This window comes from Glycine soja, chromosome 11 (genome assembly GCF_004193775.1).
Source record: "Glycine soja cultivar W05 chromosome 11, ASM419377v2, whole genome shotgun sequence".
Classification (NCBI taxonomy): domain Eukaryota; kingdom Viridiplantae; phylum Streptophyta; class Magnoliopsida; order Fabales; family Fabaceae; genus Glycine; species Glycine soja.
In genome coordinates this window covers 5,203,447-5,220,709 of record NC_041012.1, presented here as the reverse complement: position 1 = coordinate 5,220,709, position 17,263 = coordinate 5,203,447, and the positions used below count along the sequence as shown (strand labels likewise).

At 33.1% G+C, this 17,263-nt stretch overlaps 1 protein-coding gene across 2 annotated transcripts; it reads right to left on the bottom strand.

Annotated features, from left to right (window-relative positions):
* Positions 1–1,293: 1,293 nt before the first annotated feature.
* Positions 1,294–3,890, bottom strand: LOC114373906 (zinc-finger homeodomain protein 6-like). 2 transcript variants are annotated; one of them, XM_028331478.1, is made up of 2 exons: positions 1,886–3,890; positions 1,294–1,528 (listed from the first exon to the last, which is right to left on the bottom strand). In XM_028331478.1, the coding sequence occupies exons 1-2, from the start codon at positions 2,890–2,892 to the stop codon at positions 1,525–1,527; spliced, it is 1,011 nt and encodes a 336-aa protein (XP_028187279.1). In that variant the 5' UTR covers positions 2,893–3,890; the 3' UTR covers positions 1,294–1,524. The 2 variants fall into 2 exon arrangements, with proteins under 2 accessions (XP_028187279.1, XP_028187278.1); XM_028331477.1 differs by lacking the exon at positions 1,294–1,528 and having other exon boundaries at positions 1,789–3,888.
* Positions 3,891–17,263: the final 13,373 nt, after the last annotated feature.

Below are 17,263 nucleotides of genomic sequence, written 5' to 3'. Positions count from 1 at the left end.
TCAGTATATGAATTTTTCTTTGGTTCAATTATTCCGTTTAGTTTAGCCTATAGAAATTTCGGTTTGATCAATGAACAATCTATGCTATCTTTGAGTATGCATAAAACTAGCTGGAACCATGAATAAACCATGAAATTAATACAAGTTGCGCAGACGTGAGTGCAAATACTATTGACAAGAAGTGGTGTGCCGAATATTTTTGCTTATTTTAATCTTGAGTTTAATTTTTATTTTGATGTATTTATCAACGGAAAAAAGTAGCATTTTTTATGTAATTATGATATATATATATATATATATATATATATTATATTTTAATTCTAGCTTTGACAATCTAGAATTGAAGAACTTTTACATTTTTTAATGTATTACTAATTAAAATTTTCTTTTTTATCAGTTGTCCACGAAAATATCTGCAATTTTTTTCACCAACAAAAAAAAAATCTAAAGTTTGTTCCCAGTAAGTAAAACTTAGAAAATGTGGAACTTGTTTAAACTTAAATGCCATCTTAAGCAAGAAAAACAATATACTTTTTAAACAATGCCTCAAACACTAGGAGTAAAGATGTTACCCAAAAATAAATTCTATATACTCTAAGATGGCTCAAACTAGGGCATCGATCTACCGGACACACATGCTTTCATATTATATCCATTCAATGATTGCAAATCTTCTTCAACTTACTTTCGAAGGTAGTCAGCTCTTTGAAATCGTAAACGAAGAGGAAGAAAATAATTGTTTGCCATAAACCAGGACTTTATATATGCAGATTTTAACGTAGTACATAATTCTGAAGGTTTAAAAATTGATTCAGCTTACTACCCCCGAGTTTCACTCAATAATTGTTGCGAGACTCAGGCTTCATAGCTCTCAACATATTTCATATAGATAGGGGTTTTCCCTTTTTGCGTACGAGAGAACTTTACTTTCACAGTTTCACCATGTGCCTAGCTAATATGATTGACAAGTACGAAAGAGGGGGGGAGGAAAAAAGAACACCTGAAGGGTGAAATTTGTATATCCGAAACCCTCGTCTCTCGTTTTTTATTTGTCATCATTTGGCTACATCTTCCTGGTTCATTCGTGTAGAGACAATATAGGATGCACATTATACATGCATATTATCAAAAAGGCAAGTTGAGAAAAGAACGGGTATTGTCTGCTAATTCATGTGTCGGCCGGTGTCCTATGCATTCAATGTCTATGAGAGGACAAAATTGTGGTTAATTGGGTCATGACTCGTTGAGTGTGGGATCCTTCTACATTAATTGATTAGCAAAGAAGTGAACAGGTTCACGAACCAACACTTCCATAATTAAATTAGAAAAGTTCGTCCAAAGTATTATGCATGAAATATTGTTACAGCTAGCATAAGTGTGTGAGTGTACCTCCTCATCACAAACAACGTACACCAATATCCCAGTTCATCACAACGACCAAAAGTCATCCTCATCTCTCTCCTTTTCTTTTCTTTTTTTGTTTCTCTCTCTCTCTCTAGAGTCTTGCCCCAAGGGTGAAAATTGCTAGCTAGTCACGCCAAAAGAGAGAAAGAGGTGAGAAGCTGAGAATTAATTAATCCGTACATATTTTTCTGCACCAGCAAAATCAGTGCAAATTTTCTTTGTAGCCTATATGTTCATATGAAGGAGCATACATACTAGTATGAGATAATTAAAATGGGAAGTTATAGCTGCTGTCAAAATTAATGTATCTATCTAGCTATAGCTAGCTAGCTTCCTCTGCTTGAATAATATATATGCACATCTAAATCTACAATTATTATTCACTTAAAAATTAATCTGATGTTTCTTTTTATTTTTATTTCTTTCCAAACAACAAGGAAGTCTAGAAAAAAGAAGAAAGAGTTTTGTAGGCTAGGCTTACATTTGCTGCTTCTTACTACTAGTTGTTTGCTTGTTATTGTGCATCCAAACCTTAAAAACCTGTCTCTTGACACCCACTTGAGAACAAAACTGCTGTACCTCCTGCTCATTGTGTTTGTGGATCTTCCAATCAATCTTGTCAGCAAACTCCATCATCCTATCCTTCTGGTGCTGAGAGAACTTAGTCCTGAACCTCTTCTTGCTGGAAGAGAGTAGTGGTGCATGCTGCTGCACTGATATTAACTGTGCTCCTCCAGTGTTGGACTGAAACATGTTGAGATCTTCACTTGATGACTCAGCTGGGCCCCCAAAGGCCATCATCACTGGGGAGACCAAGCTTGTTGGTGTAACCAATCTATGATGGAGGGAAGATGAAGAGGGTGTAGGGTAGTGAAGGTGACCGTTGTGCTTGTTGGTGTAGTAGCTGTGGTAATTTGGAACATGTGTTTGCGGTTGTGGTTGTGGTTGCGGTCGTAATTCTCCTTCAACTTCTTTTCTGTGGAAGTTGCGGTGGCACTCGCATGCTGCGCATCTTAGTGATTCTGGCGTGCCTTCTTCCCCACTTGCCATGAACTCGCCGCAGCCATCCACCACGTGGCTCCCCATGCTCGCCGCGTGGTTCCGAAGACATTCTCGGTACCTGATCGACGGCGTCGAGGTTGTTGTTGTTGTCGTTTGAGGCGGCGCTGTTCTTGAGGGATTCGATGTGGGAGCAATTGGGGTGCTTAGATCTGGATCTGACGTGGGTCGATGAGGTGCAAGAGCAGGAGGAGGAGGTGGTGGTGGTGGATAGAGATTATGGTGAGGTGTTTCGTTGAAGATTAATGTGCGAGTTTGATGAGTTGGTTGATGATGCTGTTGATCATGATCACTGCTACTTCTTTCACCAACAGTTGGAGAAGAGAGCTTGGAAGAGGAAGAAGAAGAATCTCGGTTGGGAAGGTTGTAACCTAAAGTGGTTGTGGTTGGTATCTCTATTTCCTTATCTTGTTGCCCTCTCATTGCCATCAAGGTTTGCTGATGTCTGTGGTGTGGCCAAGATCTAGCAAGCTAGGTTTGATTTCAACCTTCTATGCTCTCTCTCTCTCTAATTATGACTCGATCGCTGTAATAAATCTATCTTAAGCCATCATCATCATCTTCCTCATTTTCTGCTTTAATTATGCTTGTGGATCTTCCTCTAGTCTCTCCTCAACCCTAGCTAATTCATATTTATCCCATCTAATCCAAGACTAGACTCAACCAAACACTTATAATTACTAGCACGCCCACAATTATTCTTTCCTTATTCTGATATTGACGTTCTGGGTGCTAACCCACCAACCAATTTTCACTACTCAATCCTATTCTCAGAAGTGAATGAGTGATTTAACTGTATATATAGCACCACTATAGCGACGGAATAGGAATAGTTTAATTATTATTTTTTTCTTAGGGAAAAAACAAAGAGAAAAGGATAAAAAAAAAATTGGTAGAAATTCATATTCAATGGAAATGAGACTACTAGCGGGGTCCCTTGGAGATAAAATAAAATATAAGACTCACCTCAGCGGGTAGAATATTAGGCTATAGAGATTTGAGGTAGAAAGTAGAAAGCTTTAATTGCACCAAGCAACACAACACAGCACCTTGGGAGACACAAAGAGAGTGGAGAGAGTAAATTGTTTTAAGAGTTAAGATTGATTAAGAAAGACATGTAATGTGGGATTTTGAGAAAGGTGGTGTGGAAGAGGGCCTAGAAGGGTGTTGTTTCCTACCAGCCATCCAGATCCATAAAAACCAAGTAGGAAAGGAACAGGGGAAGAGGTTGTTTTGCACACTCAGAAGGAGTGGTGACTACTGACTAGTACTGCAAGAATTTGTCTTGCAGAACAACCGACAAGGTCATGTTGGTCCTCTCCCACAGCCTGCACCCTGGTCCAGTTTTCAATTATTGCCCTTCTCACTCACTCTCTCCAACCTTACTCCAAATGAATGTGTGTCCCAAACCAGCATATTTGTACAAATTACAAGGGAGAGACTAATTAAGGAGAGAGATCATATCCTACCATTAGCCTTATATACTATAAGTTTATAGACTAAGACGTGCAAATGATAGTGATAAGTGATAACTCAAATTAAATTAAGGTAGGATGGTTATTTTTATTTATTTAAGATATAGTATAATGATATTGAGAGTAATTAAAGGCTACCTTTCTTTTTTAAGGGAGTGAATGCTTGCTGGGCCACTACACAGCACTTGTCTTGTTATCGTGTGTGTCAGATTCTCTCTCTCTCTCCTCGAGGCTCTTTGTGTTGTGTTGTCTGCAACCCACTCTTCCCTTGGACCAATGACATGCTTTACTTACTTACCACCTTGCTTCTTTCACGATGCTTATTTGCTACTACCTTTGTTAGCATCTTCTTTCACATTTCTCTTTCAGGCATCAATTTGTGCTTGTTTACTTTCCAGTACAGAATCGCGTTGGCCACTATACAAAAAAAAAAAAAAAGAGAGAGAGAGTCTCGGCCAAACCGGGCAACTCTATTATTTGACTTTTCTCTCGTTTAAACCATGCTTTATTTGTTCATTACCGTCTTGGTCTTTGAACTGTCGATTATATGTTACTGTACTTAATTACTCAAACAAAGCCAATTCATTATTTTGATGAAAATAAGGATGGAATAGTTAATAGGTTGAACTGAAGAACAATATTATATGGACATTATTTATATGAACAACTAGGGTCCGCTCAGTTGTGGGCGTTGGAGCAGATACACTTGCATTAGGTTCTACATTACATTATCGATCCACATTTATGATTTGCCTTTAAACAAATTAATGCAAAAGTTAAAGTTTGTAAATTATATGCGATGTACCAAAAGTAAATGAAAACACAGCTGGAATCATATCAAAAGAAAATTTTGTAACCTTCTCTAATATTTTGTGTTGTTATTAGAGGTGGATACAGGCGCCAATCTCGCAGATATATTGGATTGCGCAAGTACTCTCAAGAGTAGACTTGAACTAAACTTTGGTTTGTTTAACCATGAATCCATGAATCTGTGTGGTTAATTTGCGAAATCTGCAATTAAATAATCTGGTCTACAATATTCACATATCAACCCACTTGTCCACATCAAAATAAAAAAACTAAATTTAAAATCAGAAATCATTAAGGACAGCCTATAAACTATTTAGTAAGTCAAACCACAAATCAACTTTTGTTCCCAAAAGAAAAAATGAGTTGGTCCAGAAATCTGCCCATAAAACTCCGATGCGTATGTGAACCTATTAAACATACACATAAATATGGGAATACAAAGACTAGGATGGTCCAGTTCGCATACCAATTGCCAACATCTAATTATCTTTATTTTGATGAACTATTATTATTAATATTGGTTCTCCTAAAAAATTATTATTAATATTGGTTAAACTTTTTGTCAGAAAAGAAAATATAAAAATATTTTTTTAAGGAAAAAAATATAATACTACATTCACTATTTAAACAATCAAACTTTGTGTTTGTAGATCTTAATTAAAAGAGCAGAACTAAAATAATAAATTTAAGTTTGGCAATAAAGAGTAAATTTAATTTACTCATTCCTTTCTATGAATATCATTACATTTCAATTTTTTTAAAAATAATTAATTATTCTTATTACTCAAAGTGCACCAAATATAATTCTAAAATTAATAATGAGTTATTACTAAAAAATATTATAATTTTGGTTATAAATATTATTACTTATTTTTTTGGTAAAAAAATACTGTAATTATATAAATTATAAATGTGATTAAAAAAACGAATATAAAAATATGTATTGTGTCCATATATGCTTTCAACGTCTCAATTACTGTTCGAAACTTCAATTAGAGGGAGTTGAATTTAGATTATTCATTCTATACATATGATTAGGGACTGTATTAGGTCTGGCCCTATTTGGTTTATACTATGTCGCGTTTGAGCGCGCATGTATTTGGAGTCCAATTTTGTCGTAAGTTTGAATTATTTTTCTATCTAATTTCTTACAAATAAACGTCATTATTTATTTTTACATTCATGAATTTAACGTAGAGTTATTTTTAAAATTTCCTACAAACATAATCCGTATTTGAATTCTAATTAGACCCCATGAAACATCATTGTCAATGATTCGTAACATGAGGGGAAATTATATATGCCATAAAATCTACTGATCGAGTGAACTGGAATAAGAAAAATCTGTCAACTTGTTGATGCTATTAGATTTTTTTTTTTTTTTGGGAGGGGGGTTCTACAGCATTTTACTTTTAGTTTATCAAACATAAAATATGTTAATTCTAGTACGCTATAAAACATTTCAATAAAATTCTTCCGATAAAATAACTACAAGGTTCAGTTTTTTTTTTCAGACAAAGTGATCTCAAAACAACCCACCTAACTAGTATATTATATATGTTTGTAAACAAAATTCCAAAATCTGACCAGAGTACAATACTGTCAATACAGGATAGTTAAGCATAATTAATCCAGACCGGGAACTTGAATTTCTAGTGATTATATTTAAATACCTTTTAATAAAAGGAAAAAAATAGCAACAGAAAATCGGTCAATATCACATTTTGACTAGTCATTCTCATTACCTCAAATAACATACAATCCTGTCTTATTTTGTCATACTCTAATTTTTTGTATCTATCTTAATTCTTTTATGTTTCCCCCCATTACCCCGCTTATTATATTTATAATTAATTATTTTTTGTTTTTTTTCTTTATATATCATATATCTCAGCTTTCTCTCTACTCATAAAAAGATATCCCTTTCTCTCTAAGATGTATAGATTTCAAGAGATTGAAAAAATCTTTTTGGAATATCATAATGACATTGCATGCCATGCCATAACTCTGTTCAGGGAGAAAAGTGTACGTGTTTTTTTATCATTGATTTGAAAGTCATCATATATAGAAATCTATGGTAGAGAAGTAAAGTTATTATTATTGTTATTTTAATGTGAGGAATGTATCTCTAGCGTTTTCCATGATATAAGCATAAAATGAATATAATATCACGTAACATCAACTCAAACACGAAGGAATCATATCTTATCGTACTTGTTTATATAAAAGGAATTAGGGAACTAAAATAATTGTCACTTCTCAAAAAGAGTATATAACCACTTGTGCAATTAACTAAAAATAACAGCATTTTTTCCTACTTTTTTTTTTACCGAATACGATCATAACTCGACATAGCACAGTGATTGAAACGGAGTAAGATTGATTCAGATTAAAAAAAAAATCGGTGTGTGTGTCAAATGACAATTAGTTATTGTGAGAAATAAGAATATTAAATATATATCATTATACCATAGCGAAACAAATATGGAAGTACAGTGGTGCCCTAGGTATATAGTGATGGCACATCTATGATGAACGAGGACAGTGGTGGCATGGTGGTGGTAGCACCGCCATAAAGGGAGCAGTGCGAGCAACAAGGGTGCTACAATGGGCGATGCAGTGGTGGATGCAACCGTGCGGCAACGATGATCACCGAAATTGGCAGCGACCACAATGGATACAGTAGGAGAAAATGTATGAAGAAAAAAATTGTGTAAGATGGGTCTAGCATGTGTCATATATTTAGACTTAGTGTTGGTTAAGTCAACGTCAATCTAGCACTAGATCGTTAGTTACATATTAACATTAACCAGCTGATGCTAAAACTTAATGAATTGAACCATTTTGAGTCACCTTTTAAGCCAATACTAAATAAATATTTGTTTTACCGTTAGTCAAGTTGACACTAAGTTGCAATTAATTTGAAATGGTCATTTTTTTTATAGGAATTTGAAATGGTCATACTAATCAGTAATCACTTGTTAATTATTAGGCAGCCATATATGGTTAGACCCATGCTATTTTGAATGTCATTGTCAGTGTTGGTTTGATCCACCTCTAATATGAAATTAGCGATATATAGTTTAAACCCACACTAAAGAGTTTCAATTTATTTCTTTGGCTCCATAATATATTTATTGGGTTTTTAAATTAATTATTATCGTTTTTAACTTTAAATAAATATAACAATTATTTTATATTAATTTAAAACTTCATTTAGTTGTTCTTTATTATTTTATTTCTTAATGTATTATCTCATAACTAGCTTAAGTATATTTAAGAACCTTGTCTAATTTCCGTGCTCAATTACCTTTCCAAGGAATTTGTTTGGTGAGGCCATATATTGGTTTTAGTATATAATTAACTCCAGTTAGCCATCGTCCTGCAAATTGTAACAGGAAAATCTCTGAACAGGGATCAGGACTCGGGATTTGTTTGCACGAAGAGTTTTAGTAACACACGTTTCTAATATATATTTTTAAAGGCCAGACTTTTTTACTAGTTAAAATTATTAGTAAGTTTCATTAATTAAATAAGAAAGTAGACCATAATTTTGTATGATTTTTAATAAATTTTAATGAATAAAAAATACGTTAAAACGAATGTGTTATTAATATTAACATCACTGTTTTCTTGTTTGCATTATGTTTAATGCGCGTGATTATTAGAAAGAAAAAGAACAAAACTTTTTTAAGAAGGATGCATCGTGTTTTGTCGTCTAGTTCTTGTCTGGTTGCGAACTGGTGCATATATTACTATGTGGGTTAATACAAAGCGGCTGATGCCATATGATCCTCCCTTTTGTCTCTTTTTTTTTCGTGTTGAGAGAGGTTCTTTTCTTTTTCTCTTTCGTATTTTCCTTTTAGTATAGGATCCAGCCTTTTCTATTTTTGCTTTTACTGCTGAAAAAAATTAAAGAATAGAATAACGTACCCTTAATACACTATTTTAATTTTAATTATTTACACTACAAAACGGAAGACTAAGAAAGATTTTTCTACGGGCCCCGCAAAAACAATAGCCATGTTACAAAACCCATTGAGCATAAATCTGCTTCCACTAAGGCCCAAGAAACAGTGATGGGCCGTCTCACGAGGCCAGAAAATTTGCAATGAAAAGTATCCCAAAAGTAAGGGGTACTGCTTTCTTTATTTCCTTTTTTTTTATGTGGCATCATTTCTTTTCTTAACTATTATTTTAAAACTATATCTATTAAAATAAGATGCGTATGTCATTATTCAAATTTTAATTTCAGAGTAGTTTATAATTATTTTTGGAAATTTAATTTTTTAAATTATATACAAATCATTTCCAGAATTTAAATTCTGAAAGAGTTTTTAAATTTTGGAAATTAAATGTCTGAAATAATTGTAAATAATTTTTGGAATTGAATTTCTACAAAATAATTTAATACATTCTAGAATTCAATTTTTGAAAAATATTTAAGTCACTTTCAAAATTAAATTTTCAGAATTTTTGTATATTTCAGAATGAAATTTCCAAAAAATAATTTATAAAATTATTTCAGAATTGAACAAAGATAATTTTGTAATAGCAGTTTAAAAAATAAGGCAGTGCCATTTTTTTAAAAAAAAAAAACAGTGGTGCCAAAATAAAATTAAAAGAACCAGGTACTATCTATTTATCTATAGGAGTGCATGAGCTTCATACTTAGTTCCACTGATTCAATGAACCAGTATAATCGTCCTTGTGAGCCAGCTTTGCAAGTGTCACAATTCGATCATCAGGTTTGTTGAATAACCATTAACAAAGAAAAAGAAAAATTGGTTGGTTGAAAAACCCAACTAACGTTGTCCATTTAGAGTATACAAGGTAATTACTATATCCACTCTCCTTTCTCTAATATTTTTCCCAAACTAGCCTATAAAACACACTCCTGTGTCTCTTTCTCCCCCAATTTATTTTTCAAAAAATGTACACACTCTCCACCTTCCGCATAACTCTTTCTCTCCAATTTAATTATTTTTTTTGTTAGCAAACAACAATGGGATTATTTCTTCTTTCTATGATTGGTTAGGGCTTTGACTTCTCATTATGTTTCTGGCAAGGGATTCACCTGCGACGAGGTAAACGACGGTGGATTACTCTGCTAGGGACCATATACAAAATAAAAGAATCTTCTATGGTGTTGGGCTTTGAGATACCCTTCATTTTAGCTCATTACGCAACACCTACATCCTTTCCATCTTAAACCGACATAGCTCCAAATTCATGTGAATCAATTATTTATATCTGACCATATAGGCACCTCTTTGAAGAGTTATGCCACATCTACCATGAATAGCAAAAACATGTTGCTTTGTTCGAGAGTCACAACCATGATCAAGGGATAATTAAATTATGCAGATGCGCAAGCCATATTGGACTTAGTTTTGTGCTGCCATGTCCTTTGGTTGTTGAAAAAGTTATATGGAAGGGGGTGTACATATTTTGGAAAATAATTAAATTGGGAAAGAAAGAGACAGGGGAGTGTATTTTAAGGGTAGTTTGGGGAAAATCTGAGAAGGGAGTGGATATAGCAACTTCCTACAAGAATTGAGTAATGGGTTGCATGCCTACTATTTGTAGACATTCCAATGCAAAGCGAAGCCCCGGCACAAGCAGCAAGACTAAGGCAGTTGCTTTAGACATTCAGCATTTTTGTTGGACGTCCAGCAACACAGGTGAAAGGGCTAAAATGTCATTCACCCTTTTGTTAAATACGGATCGACGATCCGTATGACTCATACGAATTGACGATTCATATGATTCATAAGGATTGACAATCCATATGAGTTTTTTTTGTTTTTTAAACTCATACGATAATCCGTATGATTCATATGGATTGATAATCTATATGACTCATACGGATCAACAATCTGTATGAGTTTTTTTTTAAAAAAAATTAAAATTTATAATCCATATTTATAAAATTGCTAAAACTATTACAAAAAAAATTACACTACAAAACAAATTAAAAAAAATACATTTATAATTTTTTTTTTAATTTTACAGATCAGCAATCCGTATGAAACATATGGATTAACAATCCGTAAGACTATACGAATCAGTAATCCGTCTGAACCATATGAATTGTCAATCCATATCTTTTTTTAAAAAAAGTTATGCACTTCTTTTTCTCCGACGATGAAAAATGATCAAACTTCACTGTATATTCATAAATAACACACGTACACCGTCAGAGACAACAAATGCTCGAAATACGACACTAACAAAAGCTAATGGGAGAAAATTGTACTAAGGAAGTGAGATTTTATGGAAAAAAAGATACTGCAGAAATGAAAAATGAAATCTATTATTTATGATATTCTTAGCAATTCGAAAATCTCTTGGGTGTCCCAGCAAAAACGCTAAGCTCCCCAAGCAAATGCCCAAGACTAAATGCAGTATGCTGTGGATTTGGGCTGCAAGCCTAACTTAAATGGAGTCCGAATCATGGTGAAGTATATGTACAAAGGGAGTGATAGTTCTACTTTTTGTGTTTTTTCTTCTTCTTAATAATATAAGAATTTAATTCAAATGGATTAATAGTGTACGATATTTGTAAATTATTATTTAATTATAAATTATTATATATGATAAGTTTATTAATTTTAGTTAAAAAAATTATTAATTTTTATAATAATTACTTAAAAAACATACTTAACATTTTTTTATATGTTGAAAATTATATAACATGATTTTTAATTGATTGAAAAATATAAAAAAAACATACAATAGTTATCATTCTTCAATTTTTCTTCTAAATCCAAAAGAAACATTTTTTCATTCGAAACTCATACGAAATATTTTTTTCCTTCACATTTTAACGTAACCGAATGGTGGAAGGATTCTAAATTATTAACTATATTATTTTCTTAAAAAAACTTTATTAATTACTTTTCTTGATTTCAAATAATTAGTTAATTAAAACTAATAAAAAAGATCCGGGAATATAATATAACATTACTCTTTATCTCTCGTAAAAATATTACTTATCTTTAATCTTTATGTAGTATACACCATATAGCTAATTAATTATCAAAAGGATCTCTAGAAATAGTACAGTAATTCAATCCGCTGGCCCCAAGTAACCTGCGATTCATCGTATATTGATTTTTCAAAGATCAGAGTTCAAACCAAAAACGAGAGCGTGCGTGTGCATTACGGGGTCTGAGCCGTTACTGGTCACCGCCTCATAACCGCAGTTTTGCACGGTCTTACATGCAATGCTCTGCTTAATCATGATATTACGTGGCTCGTTGGATTTGGTGGGACTCACCTACTCTACTGTTTCAATTTCCCAACGTAGTGCCGAATTGAAAAACTATATGAAAATTGCTAAAATCGTATCTAACGCCTAATCCGACAAAAAAATCCTAAAATCAATCAATTCAATAATCAATAATAATAATATCATCCACCAAGATGCCACGTGGGTGTCGTGGAACAAGTTGCTTGCATTGCATGCATGCAAATGTGTTCAACAATGCCTATTACCTGGAGCCACACTTTGATACTGTATTTTATTAGAATATTATATGGCAAGTGAATAGATTCAATAGTGCATATATAACACAATTATTAGTAAAATAAACTTTGGGAACGAATAAAATTACATTCCTCAAAAGCAACAAGATACAACTGGAATGTCTGCTTTCTCTCACCTGGGGGTTTGGGATTTTATTTTATTTTTTTCCTTTTTGTGTTTAAAATTTGATCCATGGAGACCAGAGAGGAACCTTTTGGCTTGGTGGATTGGGATCGGATTGGTCCAGTGATTTTGTGTTGACGGGATCTTCTTTGGCAGAACTTGGTATATAAGGTTTCAAAGTAGCAACATAGAAGAATTAACTTAGTAGAATTGGAATATATAAGAGAAGGAGGAAAAGAAGGAACAAAATCTAAAGTGGGAGGCAAAGGACCAACATATAGAAAAAGGGAACCGTATTGTAGGAGAAATCCCACTAATAAGCCGTCCTACCTAAGAAAGTTAACTTCTTGTCAGTATCATATATATAACATCTGAGACTACATTCTGTAACATCTAATTGTCCCCTCTATGGAGGTCTAACCTTTTGGTCAAGTGGTCAAAGGTGGTCTTATAACCACTGTATATATTGTATGCGTCTTAAAAGAACATTTCTTTATCTTTCCATTTTTAAAATTTATTATTATATTCTCATTTGTCGTTCATGTTTGGAAGTAATTATGTAAAAAAGTTCATCAAAGAAGTTTGTTATTTTTTAATTAATCATGAAATACTTTATGTCAAGTGGGTATATTGATTAATTGATCCCTTGCTTGCTATTCACATTTTCAATTTTCGAAACAATGTTAAGCGAGTGATGTCTATATATCAAATATTCCTTCAAATTCCAAAAAGAAAAAAAGCTAAAGTAATTACGTTTTATTATCTGATAAAGAAATACAGATTTTGTCCTAATAAATCCGATAGGGTTTATATCAATTTTATTTGCAAAAATATCCATTGTAACAAAATTAAATCTATGATTTTGGCTAAATTGCGAAAATACTTAATTAATTTTTTATTCTATATATATAACTACTGATGTGTAATATAAAGATGCGATATTATGAGGCCTAGAGATAACAAACACACACATATAAAACCAAGATAATTTACTATAAAATAGTAAGCTATACCATAAATGTAAATATTACATTCATGACTCCTTTTATTTCGTTTTTTAGATTTTTTAAGTGACTTTAATTAATATACATTCGTAATTTTTACTCAAATTATCTTTGTTCGTAAATTCCTACTTATTTATAATGTTAATGTTTTCTTTTCCAATATCTTATATTTATATATCATAACTTGGTACAAAACGACAAAACTTTTAATTCATTAGTTCAATACGACTAGATACAATTAAAACTGATTTTGGCCTTTTTTTTTTTTGCCAGTTTGTTCTTCGGGGCATCCACATGGATATACTATATAGTAGTAATAACCTGAATAGAAATTAATCACAAAAAAATTCAGAGTTTAATTAACACTCTCTTTAAACTCAGAAGAAGAAAAAAATAGTGAGCTGAATTAATTGCAACACTCACCGACGTGTGGTACCTGTTATGTGCCAAGTTAGAAGTGGGACACAAGCGATGGCAACGTAGCGTTGGATCCTATAGAATATGGATGTTGCATGACCTTTTTTCGTAACCCTCTTTTTTTTTTTCTTTTTTCAGGCTTCGCGTTAGAAAATATTATCAGTTGTGTACGTAAACATGGAATCATGGTTTGAACTCCTTTTGCAGATGATCACGAGATTAAAGACTATATTCAATGTCTCTTCCCTTGTGTGTTGCTGCTACGTTTGGTCTTTGAAGTACCCTTATTCCAATCATTTCAAAATTGGACAATGCTATTTCCTTCTTTCTCTCTCTCTCTCTCTCTCTTTTTTTTAGCCTTTCACATGATTTGAAACTTGGATTCGAGTGTTGATACTCCCCTGGGGAATATATTCTATTTGACAGATCTGGGTTCTAAAAAATTTTCTAATCCAATAAGTAGTATTTTGCTCGTAGTTTACAAAGCAAAATATAGAGAGAGCATCTTTTGGAAAGCGGTGGTGTGGTCGTCCCGTTTGTCGAACTGTGGCTTCATCAATCTCTATGCGATCTGATTCTCACTCTCAGTGAATGTTTTTGAATCTTTTCATCCATGTTCCAGAGGAGTTTGTTTGTTTGGGTATGATGATGTGGGGTAGCTGTCTGTTTTTTTCTTTTCTTTTTGATTAAAACAAAACTCTAGTTTTGGATTTTGTTTTTTTTTTTTTCTGACCTTTTTTCTTTTCTCTTTTTTTTCTTTTTGCAATGGCTTCTATTCTATCTACCTTTGACCCAAAGAAGTCTCTTCTCTCTCTCGCACAATACACACATTGTGGTTAGCATTTATATAAGATGGATTTAATGGTTAAGTGAGAAAAAAAACTATATATTCAATTCTCTTTGTTAACAAAAATTATCATTTAAATGACTAATATTTATTATAATAAAAAAAATACTTGCGGTTAGCTTAGCAAGATTGCTTTGCTTTGATGATTGCTGAGTATCCATTTGAATAGCTTTCTCTCTCCCCCTTTGGTGGTGATCCAAAAATCAATCAAAATATGAGGGATCTTCTCTTCGACCACTACAACTTCTACTGTTGTGGCATAAGCAAAAGCAATGGGTGTGGATTCGGGGCATGAGGTTACTATGATGACGAGCTTGGCTTTTGTTTTGGATTCACGTGATTCGCACGGTACGGCAGCCAAAAAACTGCTTGTTGTGGCTGTTGTTGTTGTTGGCTGCAGATTTGATGGATTGGACGCCCTATAACGACTAACGGAGTGGGAGTCATTGGAGGAGTGGTCATTGTTCTGTTGAAAATATATCTTCCCTTGGACATTAGACACCACCCACAATTTTCACATATCCCACCCTCATTTATGTGCGTGGCCCCCCACCCCGCTTCAATAAATAAATAAATTGTTCAACATAACACCAAAAATTCAATATATGTTCGTGAGCTTATATATAGAGTAACATTGCACGAACATTATTGACTAGGTTTAGCTAGCATTCAACTGTTTTATACAATGATGTATTTTATGAGGTTTCAAACAAACAAAAGGTATGGTGTAGTTTCCATGAGATTGGTCTAATTAAGTGTCTAATGCAGTATGTTCCCGCAATGAATTTTAAAGAAACTTGTTTTACAGTTTAATAAACTGTTTTTGGATAGTAATTTATTTTCAATTTTGCTTTGAGCTTTATCCAAAATAAACTATTTTTGGATAGTAATTTAATTTCAATTTTAGTTTGCGCTTTATCCAAAAAAAATTGTTTTCTTTCTTGGCTTGCTCTTCATCCGAAAAATGTGGATTAGTAGAACTGGCCATGACGTTCATGTTTTAATTTGAACAGTCTTTAGGCTTGGTCTCGAGGGTTATGAGTTGGGCGCAACGTTTGCATTTTAATCCCAAACCTTTTTTGGCTTAATCTTGTCCGTTAGTGGAGCTGGTCACAAGTTCACGTTTTAATTCCAACATTTTTTAGGCTTGGTCTTGTGAGTTAGTAGAGTTGGCCATAATAATGTTTCTTGGCTTGGTCCTGTGGATTAATTAGCGGAGATAGCCACAACGTTCACGTTTTAATCTCAACATTTTATTGGCTTGATCTTCTTGTGGATTGGTGGAGATGCCTACAACATTCTAGAGTTTAATATGATTGTTATTTGATTTGATCTTCATCCAAAGTGGAATTATCTATGATGTTCACATTTTAATTTTTAAATTTTTTTGATTTGTGCTTCTGATAAAGAAATTATTAAATGATTCAAAATCATACTATGTTATTCATGATTCTCATAAATAATAATTATATGAAATTGTCAAGCTTCTTGTTGATTAGTGGAGTTGTCCACAATGTTCATGTTTTAATACAAATGTAAGATATTAATTAATAATTATTTTTTACAAAAAATAAATCATTATGTTTTTATTTTTTTTCTCTCCTTAATCACCCAACCAAAATGTGGGTTAGTGAAGTTGTGAACTTGTCACAACTTTCACATTTTAATTCCAATGTCTTCTAAGTTAATGTTTTAATTATCCGAATAATATATTTCTCATATAATTATCTATGAAAACCTTTTAATTTGACCTAATATTTGAAACTGGTCTCTTCTCCTCCAATCTCTGTTGTGTTATTATAATTGAGATATCGTGCCTGGTCCAATACCTTGATTTATGAAGAAAAAAAATACTTATTATATTTTGAAAGATTGTGTACATATAACATGGATAAGTATTTTAGGACATTATCAACAACTTTCACATTAAGCAGAATACATTATAGTATTATATAATTGAATGTTTCACAAGGGAAGTAATTGAAGAGAGAAAAATAATTATATTCTCCGTATGGAATATGAGAGTTGTGAGTTTTGTGAATTAATATAGTATTGGATTAGCAAGTGCAAGGATGCAGGTATTACCAGTATAGAGTAGTGTATGGTTAGTAATATTGGGATTAGAGCGTGGTTGAGGAGGGAAGGAAAAGGAGCGTGAGAGTAAGAGGGAGTGGGAAACTATTCCATTTTCCTTGGGAGGGTGGCAGTGGCAGAGGCAGAGAGGCAGAGATACGGATATTGGGTTTGAGACACTAAAACCTCGTGATCGGAAAAGGCAGATCCATGGAAGACTGTTCCCGCTGGTCACGTGGGCTCTTTTGACTACCCATTACCCAATGACTCAAACAAAACCAAAATCAAAACCAAAACTACCCTCTCTCTTTCTTTTCTTTTCTTTTCTCTTCTCGCTCCAATTCCACCTCACATATTGCTATATATCGAAACTACGCAATGCCAAATCTTGCATAAAGTCACAAACAGTGCCACACATAGAAACCCAACACTATTGCTTCTAAGTTATACCCTACACCCACACTCACTCCCTGACTGCATGATTCAGTCTCCCAGACTTGATTAATTTTTCTCTCTCCTA